Genomic DNA, 17128 nt, shown 5'->3' on the forward strand with positions numbered 1-17128 from the left:
CAGAAGAGTACTTGTTTACTGTACCACAGTACTCAGTACAGTAGAAGCCCGGTTTGATGAGTGCTCATAATCCCTTGGAAATTACTCGCTAAACCGAGCGCTCGTTGCATGAGAAGGTGTGAAATAAACCCACCAAAGTCTAATAATCGTTCATATTTACAGTTATTCTTTTGTTTCCCTGGTATTTAACAAAGTTAAACAGGTAAAGAGTCATTATCAGGCACAATCTAGTTGAGTATCAACATGATTAAAGAAAGAAACAGGGAATTTTCAATTTTATTAAATATTAATATTTGCCCAGTTTCGGAGATTTTATTCCCGTTCTTGTAATTTTTGATCGCCTACGAAAGCTTTAAAAACAGCATAACTGGTTGGATTCAATATGTTTTGGTATATGTTGGAAGTTTTTGGCTAATTTTGCAAATACATCATGCCGACAATATCTATTTTGTCGAGTTTTCAAATGTTTAACCAGTACATCGATCAGTTGAGAAAATTGGCTGAAAGGTTCACTGAAACACGGCATAATTCAGTGCTCAAAGATATTTCTCCCCATTAGAAATGCAGTCAGCTTTTGTTTTTAACATTGCACAATTTTTGGGCAATCCTGCAGACCTTTGTCGACAAAACCACTTGAATAGTGCAGATTCCATTTGCGGATGTTCCCCTTGCTGCAAATATTTTTGGCTGCTTGCTGTTCCTAGTTTGGCCACTGCTGCACAAATTTTATCTTTGTTCTTTAATATTGTGAACAACGTAAATGACGAGACACCAAAGCACCTTCCGATATCAGTCTTTGATGTCCTTTCACACTTGTCTATAACTTTAATTTTGGTTTTAAGGTCAAAAGATTTAAATTTCCCGGACATGTTGCACTGGCACAAACCACATGATACTACTATGCCCCTGAGACTAAGTAAACCCTTACCCTTTCCCCTCCCTTTGCCCCCCCATGCGAGTAAACTCCACCCCTTACCAATCACACTCCAACTCTCTGTTGTGGTGTGATTGGGCGCATCTAGTCGATGGGATGGTAGAAGTTTTTCAATTGCTATGTTTCTTGTTATGGTCAAATGTTGAGCAAAAAGCATTGATTTTCATTTTTGTGAAATCAAGTGAATTTTGTGCCATTCATTTCACCATACAGTTTGCAAAAAGAGAAATAAGAAATATTTGAACTTTTACTGAGATGGCAAAATTTTGGCCTGTTGTGTTCTCAGCTAATATTTAAAAAAAATGTTATCTTCCTCAGAAAAAAGTGTCAAATGAAACGACTAATGCTGCAAAGAGCAATGTATGGGCGGTCAAAAAAGTTTCTCTGCCAATGTAGCCTCTTTCTAATGCTATTTGTTGAAATTTTACTCCCTCTATTGTTGTTTGTTATTGGAAGGCCACGCTCATGAGGCAGAGTTTAAAGGAAACAAATGCATTTGATTACTCTTTAATTTGAGAATAGGATTTCTTAGACAATGCCATTTTGTTTACTCTGTTTGATCATCGAGATGAAAAGACATGATAGATTTTTGTTGCCTTTGTAGAAAAAGGCGAAAGGCAGGTAAGTGGGGGGGGGGAGGAATTTCTTATTCGATCCATGCATTGTTTGCAGTGGTGTGTGAAATTGGTGAATAGGATGAATTTTGGCAGGTGCGGGAGGAGGGGGCCAAGGAGGATATGCTGCTGCTGCCGCTGTGTGTGCATCGAGACGTGTGCCAATTGTCTTGGCACCTTGAGCACCACCTGCTGCCCACAGCAACTGCCACCCTCCTGTCAGCTACCAGTGACCAACACCACTCGACCATTGGCTCTCTCTTGGCAAGTAAGTACCTCACGTTTCTTTATATTGGGCAGGCAAACATGAGTGGGGACAGACCAGCCCTGTGGCTTTTTAAAACTCAATATGAAGGAAGTCCTAAAAACATCAGCCAAATCTTTACCATTCTCTCATAAGTTGAGAGTTATGTTAAAGATAAATGAAGTGCAAATATTGCTGCTTGCTTTTCATGAGTTGATGACGTCATTAGAGTTCTGGTTTCATTATCTCGTTCTGAAACCACTCTTGGAGGGGAGGAATCGCTTGAGAGTGTGTCAACAACAATGAACAATGCAAGGGCTATGCCTAAGGTTGAGGAGTTGTGGAGAAGCATGTAGCAATGGACTGCCTAAAAATTTAACAGGCAATAAAGACAACTTGCTTTTTGTAAAGAACAAAGATGCTCTTTCTTTTACTTAAAATAAGAAACTGATTAAAATAAAATAAGCAAATTCAGCACCACTCATTCCAATTTCTGTCTACTTCTCCAATAAGGACCCAATTTTATGCTGCTTTTTCCATTAATGACACCAGTTTGATTTAATGATTTATTCTGTTACTGCCACCTGTGGGAGCTGAAATCTCACGCTAAGTTATCTCGATACCTAATATATACCTAATTTTTTCTTTTAACTGGCCTATACAAGTACCTGTATTAGAAATTTATTTTTAGCTATTGTATCAGTTAAATAGGTCTAAGATTTCAGGCTCTCCAGGTGATTGTATGTACTGATCAGATTCTCGGATACGCTGGGTGAAAGAATCCATTTTGCCAACATTTCCATATTCATGTTCAGTATTGAAACATTTGCAAAACAGATAAAGTAATCTGAAAATCTGTATAAACATTGATTTATAGGTATTTTCCATTTTTAATTTTTTATCCTCTTATTAGTAATTATTTAATGCAATTGTATTAATTTTCATCTTTTTTTTTGCCTATGATAATGATTTCCTCCAGGGAGCTTGGATGTTGCTCTCGAAGCTTTCCGGTCGGACGTTGAGCCTCTTGCTGTGCGCTGCATTGTCCAGATTATTTCCCGATGGTCCCTGCCGCACTTGAGCCAGTGCCGAGACATCCCTCGGCTGTACCGCAGGACGAATCGTGCACATCCCACGGGCCCCCGTCCCTATGTGTCGAGCACCCTCTCGCCTCCACTTGCCTTCCGCTCACTTGTCCTCACCTCGTTCACCGCCCCTGAGCCTCGTGGTGAGGTGGAGCGTGGTGGTGAGGGTGCGTGGGTCGATGCTCCCCTCCTCAGGCTCATCATGGCACAAATATTCTCCGAGATCACACTGCAGTGAGTGCTGTTTCCATTGCCATGTCTCCTTCTCTCCTCTTGTGCACCACCTAAATATTATATTCATAACAATCCTCCAATTCAATACCTTTCAAAATCATTGTTCCACTTTTACCACATACTGTAGCCTGTTGTTGTGAAGGCTTGAATGTTGTTTGACCAATTTTTTGTGTGTAAAAATATGTAGTGAATGGCTGAAAAGAGGAATTATTTCATTTAGGCATTCCATTTTGTTTGATTGAATAACTTGAATGAGTAATCTACTGTCCACCCATTTTCTTCGAATCAATAACATATTTTATCCATCTAGCATGACAAGACGGGTAGTAATGTAACCTCCTATGTAAGGGAACCTTTGATGACTTTTTGCTGGCCGCCGTGCAAGTGATAATTCTGGCGGCTTTCAGACGAGACAAGAATGCTGTGAGCCGTGTCGTGAACGGTGGCTGGCGGAAAATTGTTTCGTCTGAAAGTGGACTTATGATTGAATCATGTAATCATGCAGTATGTAAACTTTGCTCCAAGCAACTTTGCTCCTTTTTCAGTGAACGCCTGCTCAGTACTGCAGGCAATATTTCTGCCAATAAAAAATAGGTTTTACCCAGAGAGAGTAAAAATGTTGAATTTTTTAAATCAAAACCTAGAGAAAGAACCGGGTGCTGCCTGATGTTATATGACATATTGGTTGATCGTGCATTTTTAATGACATGTTATTCAAACTTTTTACTTGATAAATAAAATGATGAACACGATCTAAAGTTTTTTTTTAACAGAGCTTTCCTGCTAATTTACATCTATAGTGAAATTATTTTCATTCACTTCTTGCGGTTGTTCATTTAAATTTGCCATTAATCCAGATAATAAGAGTTCATCCTTGGAACTGAGTATTGTGAACCGGGAACCATGGGGGAGAACCGGATCGGTACCGAGAACCGAAAAAATTTAAGAACTAACTCATCCTTTGTTATTGGAAGAGTGGAAATTATATGTAGTAATGTTGCTTGGTGCCTATGAGTGAGTGAAGGCATGGCTCCAAGGACTTCCTTTAAACTTACATGAAATTTCTTCATCAATTAGTGCAACTCTAGTTTAAAGCAATTTTTTTGTACAAACAACTCTTTTTGAAAGGGGTGGCAAAGTAGCAAAAATTTTACCTACAGCTGCCTAGGCACCACCAATTTTTTGATATCTCACTTATTAATGAGCAGTGGGTGAGATTGAGTAGGGATGAAACACACTTCCATTGTTCTTATGTAATTTGATATTTTCCTTCAAAGATAATGATTTATGAACCGTGTGGTCTTAGAAAGGAAAAACAATTATCAGAGGCATGGAGTGATAGAGGGCCGAGGGTGTTTTTTTTTTTATCTGCGACATAGTCACTTTTGACCTGGTTGTTATCCTATGGCACTTTCTAAGCTTTGTCATAAAACTCATGTAAGTTGTTATAGCATTTACTTACAAGATTCTTTTATTAGTTCAACTCTGAACGTATTTGTTGGAGTATTACATCTTAAATATGAGGGAAGTAAATTTGTTAATCATGTGAGAAATTGGTGAGTAGTTACGTGCACAGAGTGTTGGATGGGGAAGAATGAAAAGTTGTTATTTCCATTGTGTCTCGTGCATTTGCATGTGAAATAGCCGGTGCCTTAATTTGGATGTGTTAGGTGGAGGGATGAAGCCCACTTGCCCATGCTTTCATTCCCCTCTCTGCCTCCACCAGGTACCACTCGGGAGTGCTTGAAGTGCTCACCTCTGTGCTGAAGATGGAGCAATCGCTGAGGCGGTTGAAGAGGATCCGTGCCACCGACGGAGGGGGAGAGGCGCCCTCGGCTGCTGCTGACGATGATGAGAAGATCCGAGCACAACTCGCTCTTGATGTGCACCATTTCTGTGAGCAGGTGGGTGGGCGGGTGCCTCAGCACGCTATGATATGCCTATACATACTGATGCTTTGTTGTGCCAGTTCTCACATTTCTTAAAAGCATACATTTCGATTGATCAAATATATATTTTGTTAGCATAGTGCTTCATCATTGGATGAAAGAGAAGAGGGAATAAGTATTGGTGGAGTTAAAACAAGATGCATTAGATTTGCTGATGATATTGTGGTTTTAGCCGAGGACACAGAGTCATTTCAGATATTGGTAACAGTAAATATAGTAAATTTCTTTATTATTTCATCCGTCTTGGCACCAAAATATTGAGGAAATAATATTAATGATAGACGTAACGAAACACTGCTCCTGTTTCCCACAGTTATGAGCACTGCCACGAGAGTCCATCACCTATACATATATTATTGCTTGCTGCGATGCATAGCCAGCGTGTCGCCATGGCGACACGAGATTCAAAGTTCATCGTCCTCACTTCCATCCATTAGATTAGAAATACCGCATTTCTGAAATGCTTTAATAATTATTTCCTCTTTCACTCCTTTCCATGCAGCTAAAATCCAATGCACCAACTGAGATACACTAGCCCTCTTTACGCATCCAGATGATGCGTACCTTCCTTTTTGAGGTCCAGAAAATGCTCTCCTTGTTGCTAAACCCGAGAAAATCTTAATCGAATCATGTCTCCAGCGTCCAACAATACGTTCCGAAACACCAAATACTCTTCCAGCTGCGGCATTGGAATTTTTCTCAGCAAATAATATAACTTTTCTTTTGAAGCGGCAGTGTAATGACTTCTTTTCTCTGCCATCCTAATACTCTGAAAGGCACAGGATCACAACTGAATCGATCTCTCTAATCAGATGGATTTCATGTTGCCTTCTTACCGTTGCTGTGAGAAAAATGCAACAACTTTGTAGCAGTTTATTCTGCGACGGCATTGAGACTTTAATGTTACAATTAAGGTAAATTGTAACCAATCGCATGAACATTTTGTGAGTTGATAAGCTTTAACTTGAACAGAGCCGAACCCAGGGGAAAGCAGGCGATCTGGCGGACACGGCAGAAGTGCACCCAGCAACAGATTGGCGCACACCGAATCTTTGCCAGCTGGCAAAAAAATGGTAAAAGCTTTTTTGCTTAAATGCAAAATTAAATAAGCTAAATTACGGTTCAGCTATTTTTGATGTAGGTTTTTCGTTGTATAGCTATCAGGTGGCAAACTCAGGTATCTATAATTTTTCCGACGTAAATTATGCAACCCAATTGACGTCGAAAATTTTGCATCCGATTGTAAGACAAACCCTCTTTTCTGAAGGAGTTGTGAGGGAAAAAACCTCATCTTAGATTCATGCAAATACGGTATATTTCCCTAGATTCTTCCCATGAAGCAGGGAAGAAGACAATCCTGGCACAAGCGTACAATCTGGGCAGAAAGTGTTGACGGTCTTCCTGACTCCTTTTGTGTCTCAAATGCGGCAATGCTATTGTTTCCGTCTATTCCCACCATCGACGGGAAAATGAGACTTGGGGGCCTTAGGTGTAGGTGGAGGTGAGGTAGAGCCTGTTTGTTCTCCTAGTAGGGAGCTCTATGCAGAACTCGTAAAGTGTTTTTTTTTTTGTGTCCGCTCTATTTTTGATATACTAAGAACATAACTATTTATAATGATCAACTGAAAGATGTGCATTGCTATTTTCTTAAACCACTTGATCGATTGATTTCTGCTCACAGGGGTAATAAGCTAGTATTTGATGGCCGTGATCAATGCCACTCATAAATTTGTAATACATTAAAGTCAGTTCCGCTTTCAATTACATGATCCCTTTTCTGTTTGGGACCTTAATGCAAGTGGCTCTCATACCCAGAGGTGATGACCAAAACGTTTGTCTCTCCATTTCAACACACAGATGCTATCATGACTCCACCGCTTTACTATTCTACCCTTCTTAATTTTTTGGAATAAAATTTCTTTGGTATGACATACTCTGTTAGCCCATAATTCCCCTATGCAATATATTTCTATTTCCAAAAATTTTCTAGTCAACTCCACACTGCTGTAGTAATTGCCTAAATAAACAGAATGGCCAAAACCCTCTCGGCCGTGAAGTAGTTTATGCACTACATTTCTTACGTGCCCCTGCCCTCCTACTTCCTTATCAGCACACCCAGAGTAAATCAGCATATGCATAACCATTCCGGATGATTCCGTCAACAAATTTTAATGCCATATTTATGCTGTTTTCCTTTCATGTACTGATGGAAATTAGATGACCTCTCCATAAAACAATTAATTCGTCCAATGATAATTCTTTAGCAGGTGAATAAATGGCATGAATAAATAAATGGCATGCATTCTATCATGAAAATGGTTAATCAATGACCTGATTTGGAAAAATATTTCCTTAAGTAGATGTTCATTTTCCATTGGATTTTATTGTGAAATGAAGCGTTTGCAAAATTCCAAGAAACCTATCCCGAGGCATGTTCCTCAAAACTGGGCACGAAAAAAATCAACGGAACGCTATGCATACTACTGATGACATCTTATGATGTCAACCACATGGAGCATGTTAAAAAGGAGTTAAGATTTGAATATATTAGATAGGTTAGTATTGCTTATGCTGTTTGAGAGCCAATCACAATTAAAATCACCATTAAGTATGATGTTAGGGTTGTCACTGTATTTAAATATTATTTCTAAAGCATAATCTAGCTTATCTAAAAAGTTATGGAAATCACCCAGAGGAGAACGGTACAAAGTAACAATAAAAATAAGAACACCACTGACTATAATATTAGTGATAGTGGATGAAAAGTCCATTTCAGTATTCAAGTGGCTTAGATGAATATCACAAGTATTAAAAACAATATTTTCCTTTCCCATTATTGCAACACCTCCATTCTTATTCAAAGTCCTGCTGTATGAGGCAACAACATTATAACCACGAATTTTAAGTGAAAGGATCTCCTCACGAGAGAATCAGTGTTCACCCACACACACACATACAAAATATCAGCTGTTAGTATCATCATGCTTTACTGCCATAAAATACGAAAAGTGCAGGTTTTCTTTCAGTATTACTACTTCCAACAGATGTACGTGTTGGTGCGGAATCATGTTCAAATGCCACCCTTTTTTTTTTCTTTTTCCTTTCATAGCAGCATTGGAGCCAAATACCTTCAAAGATGGCAAGCGGTCCACAACTCTATGTTACTCAATCTTGTTTATCAAGTTGTTAAAGTCAGGGAATCTTGTTAAAGGTATCAGTGTAAATTTACTTCATGATTAGCTATTCAAAACAATGGCTGTATTGTTCTCTGGCTGAGGGCTTGTATCTTAAACATGAAGAGTTGCAGTAAATTTGGCTTTAGAAATAAATCAATTCAGTATGGAACCATTATATTTGTCGCTTAAGGAAGATTAAGTTTCACATTATATGGAATTACATGGCATTGTTTATACTGTATTGCCATTTATGTGTCATTTATTCTTACCTCCAACCAAGTCTAGCGGTGAATTCCTGTGATCAACCTTCGCAATGTTTCTCTCCTGTGTTGGTCTGGTAGCCATTCAAAATGTTGACTGCAATGCAAGCTATTTCTTAATACCACGTGATGATGAACACCAGTGGTTTATGCGTAGTGACAATTTTTCTGTGTAAACTGGAATCGACTGAGCGAGAAAGTGGGCGTGTGTTGGAGGGGATGGCCGAGTCAAAGCAAGGACAAATGGAGCACTGTGTGGCAGCACCGTGTCAGGGGCCGTATTCTGTAACTCCAAACCGATCGGTGCGGCACCGATTCGTCGGGTGCGACGTCACACCGACTTCCGGTAAGAAGTCGTGCGATTCTGTACGAACCCGATCGGTGCGGCACCAACGAGAGGACGGGAGATCGTCGGTAGCCGTACCGACAGCAAAAAGGTGTCGATACGGCCACCGACTTGTGGGTTTCATGAACTCCCCGGTGCACATTGTACGTTTTATTTTGTTTTTACCTCATCACCGAGTAAATAATGAGGTTTGCTGCGATGTTATCTTTTTCTGCCCCTTCGAATACGCCTCTATAATTCACTGTGTCATCATCTATATTAATTACCTTGACACAAAAATATAAGATAATGGTTAATAAACATGAGGTTTGCTAACACATAATGACTTTCTCTCATTTATGTTACCAATTAAGTGAAATTTCACTCGCTTGTAATCGGCTTTATTTATCTCTATCATCATTTATTTGCTCCTTTGACATAAAAAAGATATTTTTGATTAACTATGAGTTTTGCCACAATGCTATCACTTTATATCACTCTGAATAGGCGACTGTTATTTCACTCAATCATCAATTTGGCGTTTCTCTCGGCATAGAAATAAGATCTTTTTATTTAAGTATGTAGTTTGCCACAACGGTATCAGTTTCTTTCATTTGTAACAGGCAACTATATTTCATTTCATCGTCAGCCATCGAGTCCTTGACGATAAAAGAAGATATTTGTTAATAAGTATGAGGTTTACCGCAATATTATAATTTTCTCTCACTTGGAATGCGCACCTTATACATATGTATTTCACCCAATCACAATTTATTTACTTCCTCGTCATTACACTTCTTTTAATTACACCCAGCTCCATATTTTTATAATAATTTCCTAACTTGTTCCTCTAATATGACATCTACATTTGCAGTTGAATCCTACGTTCACGTTCCATGGTATGTTATTTTCGTCTGCTACAGTGCCAATGGCATAACCTTACGTTGATAACATTTAGACGGAACTTACTTAATGACAACTATATTACCAAATCATGAATAAATAGCATTATACAAAACTAATATTTAAAAAAAGAAACTACGATCTCAAGGATAGTTTCAATAATTCATTCCAGCAACAACAATCTCCATCACATAAAAACTTTATTGTGATGTTGTAATATTGTTTCCTTCGATTCTGTAGGTACAGCATTACTACCACACATTATATAAGCATTGTTAACAACTTATCCAATATCGATTATCTTAATCTAGCAATAAGTCGTAATTTCCGCCAATAAAATATTGAGAATGACGACAACAAACTGTGCCATTGAGTCTTCACTTGTTTTTACCCTTCTCATTGGTGGAGACACGTTAGATCACATCTAACTTCGGATATATTCGGATTTTCCCTGTTTGGGAAGGAGAGGGAACCGTACCGACTGGTTTGATTACGACGACCATACTGAATCGCTGAATTTGCCGTCGTCGGTATGGAAACCGTCGTCGGTACGGAATGATGTGCTGTCGGTGCGCTGGGAAGGGAAACCGACCGGTGCAGTACCGACGAAATACAGAATATGGCCCCAGAACAGATTGATTGTTGATGGGTTCACTTTGTGGAAATTCATCGATAGTAATGATTAGAGATGTGCAAATAGTGTCCGCGAATACCTCAAATGCCAGAAAGTATTCGATATTCAAGATCTCGAATAATTATGTTAAAGGTACCATCTCAAATACCTTGAATACTTTGAATTTCGTGCTATACACTGTCGCATGCACGTCGATGTTAGTTGACTTGGAAAAATATAGAGAACTCTAGTAGTTTAGTGCATGCAGCACCGTTTTAAGCAAGTTGACAAACTACATCAAATTTCCATGTTAGAGCGGTGAAAAGAGTTCGACGTGGGGAACCAAAAATGATTGGGTGAAAAAATCCGAAAATCCCCAGTTTCCCCCACCAGGAGAACCTCTGTGCCGTGGGATAGTAACTATGTAGTACATTTCCCAAAATTCGCTACCCCCTCCATTCATCAGCCCTCGGCCCCTCCTCCTCCGAAGCTTTCCTCCTCTCCGAAATAAAAAAGGCCCCAGGTAGTGCAGGGTTCGTATTACGAAGACCATAAATCAAAAGCTTCAAAGTAAAATATCAAGTTACAGGAGAGTAATAGAATCATGTTTCACCCTTCCCTCTTTCTCCCCCGCTGGCCTTTTTCTGCCTACCTGCTTCGAAGTTCCCCATTTCTGGAGGTCAACTACTGCATGAGTCATCAACTAGCCCAAAAGTTGTAATGTGCGGGTAATTTAATAAAGAATAAGACCAAACACGACATATTTCTGACTTTATTTCAGCATTTTACGCCAGGAAATAAATGACAAAATACGACAGAGACTTAGCATTCTCGCAAAACTCGATATCCTCAGAGCTGAGCTTCTCGGAAGTTGATGTGGTATTCTTTTCTGAAAATATATATATGAAGTTACAATTTATGAGTTATTGCTATAAATTTCCGTAGACACAGTTACAGACGAAGGGATATTTTCTCAGGATATTTGGTTTCTCCCTGCTAGCAATTCAAATTCATCTGCCTATCTCGTGAGAACTTCCAAAGATAGACTGAAAATAATTGAAGAAGAAGAAAAAATCTGGTGGAGAAGCACGTGTATTTTGCAAAACGCCTCGGATTGTCCGTTAGTACTTGACAGTAGGAGTGGGGGTAAAGCGAGCTGCCTGTTGAAAATAAGAAGCCGTGTATCAGCCATGGATCAAGCTGTTGGATGAAGCTGTGTATCAGATGGGCGTACCGCTGCAATGGCGTTTGGTAGATAAGAATGTATACATCAGAGAAACCATGCTGAAAAACCTATCTGCATCCATCGTAGCAGTGTAAATGCCGAGAAGGCATGCAATCATTTTTTTTGCCAGGTGGTGTGTCCCCTTAGGATATTTGAAAGAGATGTTAGTTGAATCAACTATATGCCCATTTGTTTCCATAAAATTAAAATATTCCGTTAATCAACTAAATTCCTGTTTGAATCCTTTAAACGAAATCAAAATTACTCCCCAAAATCTTGGGTTTCCTGCTGCATAGGCAACCGAGTCAAACATTCCCGCATTCAATGTTTTTTTCTTCCATCCCCTTGAAAAACGATAGATCGAGGTTCCACTGCATACCTTTTTATTTATACATTCATCAAGTGAAATAGAAGAAGAAACGTACTTTTAATAGGCTTTGCGCAATACTAGTAGTCGAGGTATTCGAATATTCGAGCAATGAATTAATATTCGAATTCGATATTCGAGTTTGAGAAATCTGCTATTCGACCCATCTCTAGTGATGATACAAACAGCTGTAGTAGTTTTCCACACTTATTAATTTGCTCAACAGGTCTCAATGCTTACTCATCAGGAGAGATACGTGTAAATAGCACTTTCATTTTAATCTTATAGCACTTTCAATTACAGTTTAAAGCATTTTGTGGCATCTATTTTTTTCTTTATTTTCATCATGCATCAGTAGTAGATGATGACAAAGTACTATGAAACACAGTTATTTGACAAAATACAGAATAATTTAAATAATTATATGAAGAACAATAATAAATTAAGGAATAAGATATATATTAAATATGAGATTAGTTGCCTGAATGTCATCTACACTAGTTGAACATCAACATAGAAGAAGTATCAACGCTTTCTTCCTTCAACCAGTTGCGTCTGTCAGTCACTACTAGATTTAAGTGGCTGAAAAACCTATCTGCATCCACGCTGCACACTAGTGTCCAGATTGTGTGGAGTGCAGCATTTCCAAACTCAGTTTTTTCTTGGCAGATGGCGAGAAATATTTGCTTAACATCGCAGAGGCTACCAGTGTTCTCTCTCAAATTGGTGGAGAAACAGGGTGAGGTGCTTTCAGATTGACGAGCTTTAGCCAGACGTGGGTGCCGGCAACATTTTTGTCGGTGGTGGCTACTGACCCTCTTCCGGTCCTGTGGCAGTGGCACATGCAGCGGGGATAGGGTAAAATGTATCAACATACTTTCCAGGAGTGGTTTTTTTATGACAACGCAATCTCTGCGAGATGAAGGAACCCAATTCTATGTCGAATACAAATGGCAGAAAGGCAAAACACAAAACTTTATAGTCGTTAGATATAGATCACCAATGATCTTTGGTAGCCCTTCAATAACCAAAGTCAAGGTCATACTTTGAAAAAACACCATTCTCAGGAAGAAAGGGAAAGAGAGGGAAGCATCTCTGTTTTCCGCCAACTGTCTCTGATTGGTGAACTCACCAATTTTGTGCCTTTTACGAGTTCACAGCGGAAGTTATTGAAAATGGGCTGGTGGCAGTGGTGTGACTTGCCCACGATGGTCTAGTTTGAGTCCCAGCCAATAAGTATTATGTGTCCGCAGAGTATTTCACTTAGAACTGAATTTACAAATTTTGCCATCAAATAAGCAAATTTGCTCTTAAAATATCATAAAAGTCCAGTTATTGTGCCTATGTTGCATTTATTCACATGCATTGCATTAATTGCATTTGTGATTTTCACATATCACTACTCATTATTATCATTATCAAAATCATAATGATGTGTAAACATTGAAACCAGTTGAGCGAATAAAAAAGTGGAAAATTACTGCCACTATTTGTACCATTGCTGCGTCGGAAGCTTTATATTTTCAATGGCTGGATGGTGCTGCTCTCTCTCCCATCATGGAATGAGTTGCCAGGCAGAGGACAAGTATGCATTGTTTGCTGTTGTTTCCTACTCCAAACTTGTTCTCTTGGGGATGATTGAAACGTGTCACTCACCAATGAGGTTGTCAACCAACCCCCGAAAACACAATTCATTCAATGAGCAGGAGGGTGACTGAGAGGTTAGCAGCTCCTCTTCAACTGGTTGTAGCTCAACTCCTATTAATGTGGGTAATTTTCGTTTTGTTATGTTCATTATTCAGTTGGTGCAGCTGGAGATCTTTGAAGGAGCTCTTCCTCATGTATGCATTTCCATGATGATGATGAAGGTTGTGGTTAATGAATTGAGTGAATTTCAATTGCATAACCCACGCAGGAATCTAACATTGTTAGCAGGATGGAAATGAAAATCATTATCGAAGGACTTGTGGGAGGTTGGAACAGCAGAGGTAGACCACAGATCAGATATATGGAGCCAGCTAACGTTTGTTTGCGTTTGTGGACTTTGAGAAGGCATTTGACAACGTGGATTGGAACACAATGCTTGGAATCCTAAAAGAAATTAGAGTTATTTACAATGACAGTAGACTCATACACAGTTTATACAAAAACCAAGTAGTGGTGATAAAATCGGGGCCCATCTGTGAAGAAGCAAGAATTAGGAAAGTAGTGAGACGCATGTCTGGCATATTTGTCACCCGTAATTTTCAATGTTTACATTGAGAAAGCCATTGATGAAATAAAAGAAAAGAAATTGGGAGTGAACATTCATGGAGAAAAACTTAGCATGCTAAGATTTGCTGATGACATAGCCGTCATAGCAGAAATAGAGAAGGATTTGCATAATATTCTGGTTAATATGGATGGGGAAATGGGTAAATATCAGCTGAAAATAAACACATAAAAAACCAAGATATTACCTAGTATGCAGCAGAAGAGAAGAAGTGAAGACTACCATTAAAATCGGGAAGCAAAAATTGGCAGAGGTGGATGAATTCTGTTATTTGGGTAGCTGGATAACTAGTGACTGGAGAAGCAAGAAAGAAATTATCAGCAGAGTAAGCCCAGGTGAAGGGACCATTCCACCAATAGAGAGACCTGCTTACAGCTGGAAATTTAAATATGGAAGTAAAGAAACAATTTGTAAGAACCTTCATTTGGAGTATGTTCCTATGCGGAAGTGAGGCATGGACAATGACAGCAGCGGAGAAATAAAGGGTGGAGGCCTTCAAAATGTGGTGCTACAGAAGAATGATGAGGATCAAATGGATATACTGAGTTGGTAATGAGGGAGTCCTAAGAAGAGTGGGAGAGAAGAGAAGCCTCATGAAAACCTTAATAAGAAGACGGAGCAACCTTGTAGGCCACATCCTGAAACATGATGGCCTGATGAAGACAATCGTCGAGGAACAAGTGGAAGGCAAGAACGGAAAACGAAGACCTCGAACAAAATACATGGAACAAGTTAAGAAGGATGTGAAAGAGAAGAAATACGTAGGTATGATAATATTAGCTGATAGGAGAATTGAGTGGAGAGCAGCGTCAAACCAATCGTAGGATTGTTGACCAGTGATAATGATAAAAGTAAATTTGCTGAGACTTTCCTCTATTGAAATCTAGAGTAACGTATAAGCTCGTGTAAGAGGCGCACCTTTTTTCCAGAAATTGCAGCGGAATATGGGGGTGCGTCTCTTGTTCAAACTTCTTATCTTCCCCCTCCCCTTCACCTGTCGCAAGTCCAAGGGGAACTGAGTGGCCTTGGTTTTCAGCATGAGTCTGTCATTTATTTATTTATTTATTTATTTAGTCCAAAAACAGCACGAGGCCAATTACAGAGGACTACAATAACAGGAGAAATAATTACATAACATTAAGCAACGTAACCAACAAAAACAAAAAAAATTCAACAGTAATTACAAATAATAACAAAGAATAGTCATCAGGTGGGGCGAGGTATAGGGGGAAAATTACGATAGTGATGGTGCAAGTTGGGTGTGGGATGAAAAAAAGGATCAAAATTTGGAACACATTTGGCATATGAGTTAATGGAAGAAGGAAGTCAGAATAGAAAAGAACGTTTAGAAACAGAAAGGCGGGGGGTGAAACAATGAAATAGGTCACTCGACCTCGTCGTGCGCGAAGGAACACGAAGCGGAAAAAAAGAAAGAAGGTCTGATGACCTGTATTTGCCATTGATGATATTTAAAAAGAGTCTCCGGTCATTGAGGATACGGCGATCAGCTAAAGTAGAAATGCCAAGAGAGGATCTAATCTTATTGAGGGAGAAGTTACGAAAAGGCAAGTGGCGGTAGCGGACAACAGAAAGGAAAAAATTCAATGGACGTTCCAGGAGCTTTAATGAAGAAGGTGGGGCCGAAGACCAGATTTGGCTGCAGTATTCTAGGACCGGAGAGACACAGGAAAGGAAGAAGGTGCGTAGAGCAATTAAATCCAACACCTCACTATGGCGATACATCATACCCACCAAAGACATAGCGCGGGTGGAAATGGATTTAATGTGCTCACGAAAGAGCAGCTTAGAGTCAAAAATAACCCCTAAATCCTTCTGAGAGGTGACCGAAGGAATATGATGTCCAGATAATCGGTAATTTATACTCAGGATAGACTTGCGTAGGGTGAATGGTAGAATGGTAGACTTGGCTGGATTAATTTTTAGACTCCAAATCTCAGACCATTGGTCTATGGCATCAAGAGCCTTCTGCAGAGCAAGGCAGTCATTCGGGGAATCAATCTGTTTAAAAATTTTGCAGTCATCTGCGTATAATAATATTTTGCAATTGGTGGAGGAGATAATGTTAACTAGATCATCTATGTATAATGCAAACAGTAAAGGCCCGAGGACACTCCCTTGTGGAACTCCAGATGTAACCGGTGCCATCAAAGAACGCGACCCATTTACTATTGTGTATTGTTGCCGGTTCTGAAGGAAAGAAGATAAGATAGAAAGGAAATTACCATGGACATTATACCGATTCTCCAATTTGAAGAGCAGTAATTGATGGTTAATTTTGTCAAAAGCTTTGGCAAAATCAATGTAGCATACATCCAGCTGTGATGAAGTCTCGAAAGCGTCAATGCAATATTTGTGCAAAATGGACAGATTTGTTACTGTAGATGATCCGGGAAGGAAACCATGCTGTTCGTCAGATATTAAGGGAAGAGAGAAAGACAACAGACGTTGATGAATGATGCGCTCAAAAATAGTCGATATAATTGGCAAAATTGAGATAGGACGGTATGATTCTACAGAAGATTTCTTTCCGGATTTGAAGAGTGGGAAAATGCTGCCAATTTTCCACACTGACGGAAAATATGCCGTTGAAAAACATCTATTAAAAATGATGGATAGGGGTAAAGCCAAGGAAGGGGCTGCATTTTTTAGGAACATTGCGGCCAGCTGATCTGAACCAGTTGCACGGTTAGTTTTAAGGGATGACAGCAATTTTAGACATTCATCGGGAGAAGTGGAAAGTGAGGAGAGAGAGTGGGAACTAACACATTTAATATCAAGAACAGAGGTATCCAAAAGTTGATTAGAGGTGAAGGTGGATGAAAAGAACTTGGAAAAAAGGTCAGCACGCCCAGGACCAACAGCAGTTACATCACCAAAAGACATTTCCATAGGCGTGGAAGCAGAGT

At 39.4% G+C, this 17128-nt stretch overlaps 1 protein-coding gene across 1 annotated transcript in view; it reads left to right on the forward strand.

Annotated features, from left to right (window-relative positions):
* Positions 1–17128, forward strand: part of LOC124157015 (conserved oligomeric Golgi complex subunit 2) — a 113570-nt gene that overhangs the window by 90206 nt on the left and 6236 nt on the right. Inside the window, exons 9-11 of the mRNA XM_046531480.1 lie at positions 1645–1816; positions 2772–3111; positions 4838–5015. Of these exons, the coding sequence (XP_046387436.1) occupies positions 1645–1816; positions 2772–3111; positions 4838–5015 (690 nt within the window). The remainder of the gene's footprint in view (positions 1–1644; positions 1817–2771; positions 3112–4837; positions 5016–17128) is intronic.

This window comes from Ischnura elegans, chromosome 4 (genome assembly GCF_921293095.1).
Source record: "Ischnura elegans chromosome 4, ioIscEleg1.1, whole genome shotgun sequence".
Classification (NCBI taxonomy): Eukaryota; Metazoa; Arthropoda; class Insecta; order Odonata; family Coenagrionidae; genus Ischnura; species Ischnura elegans.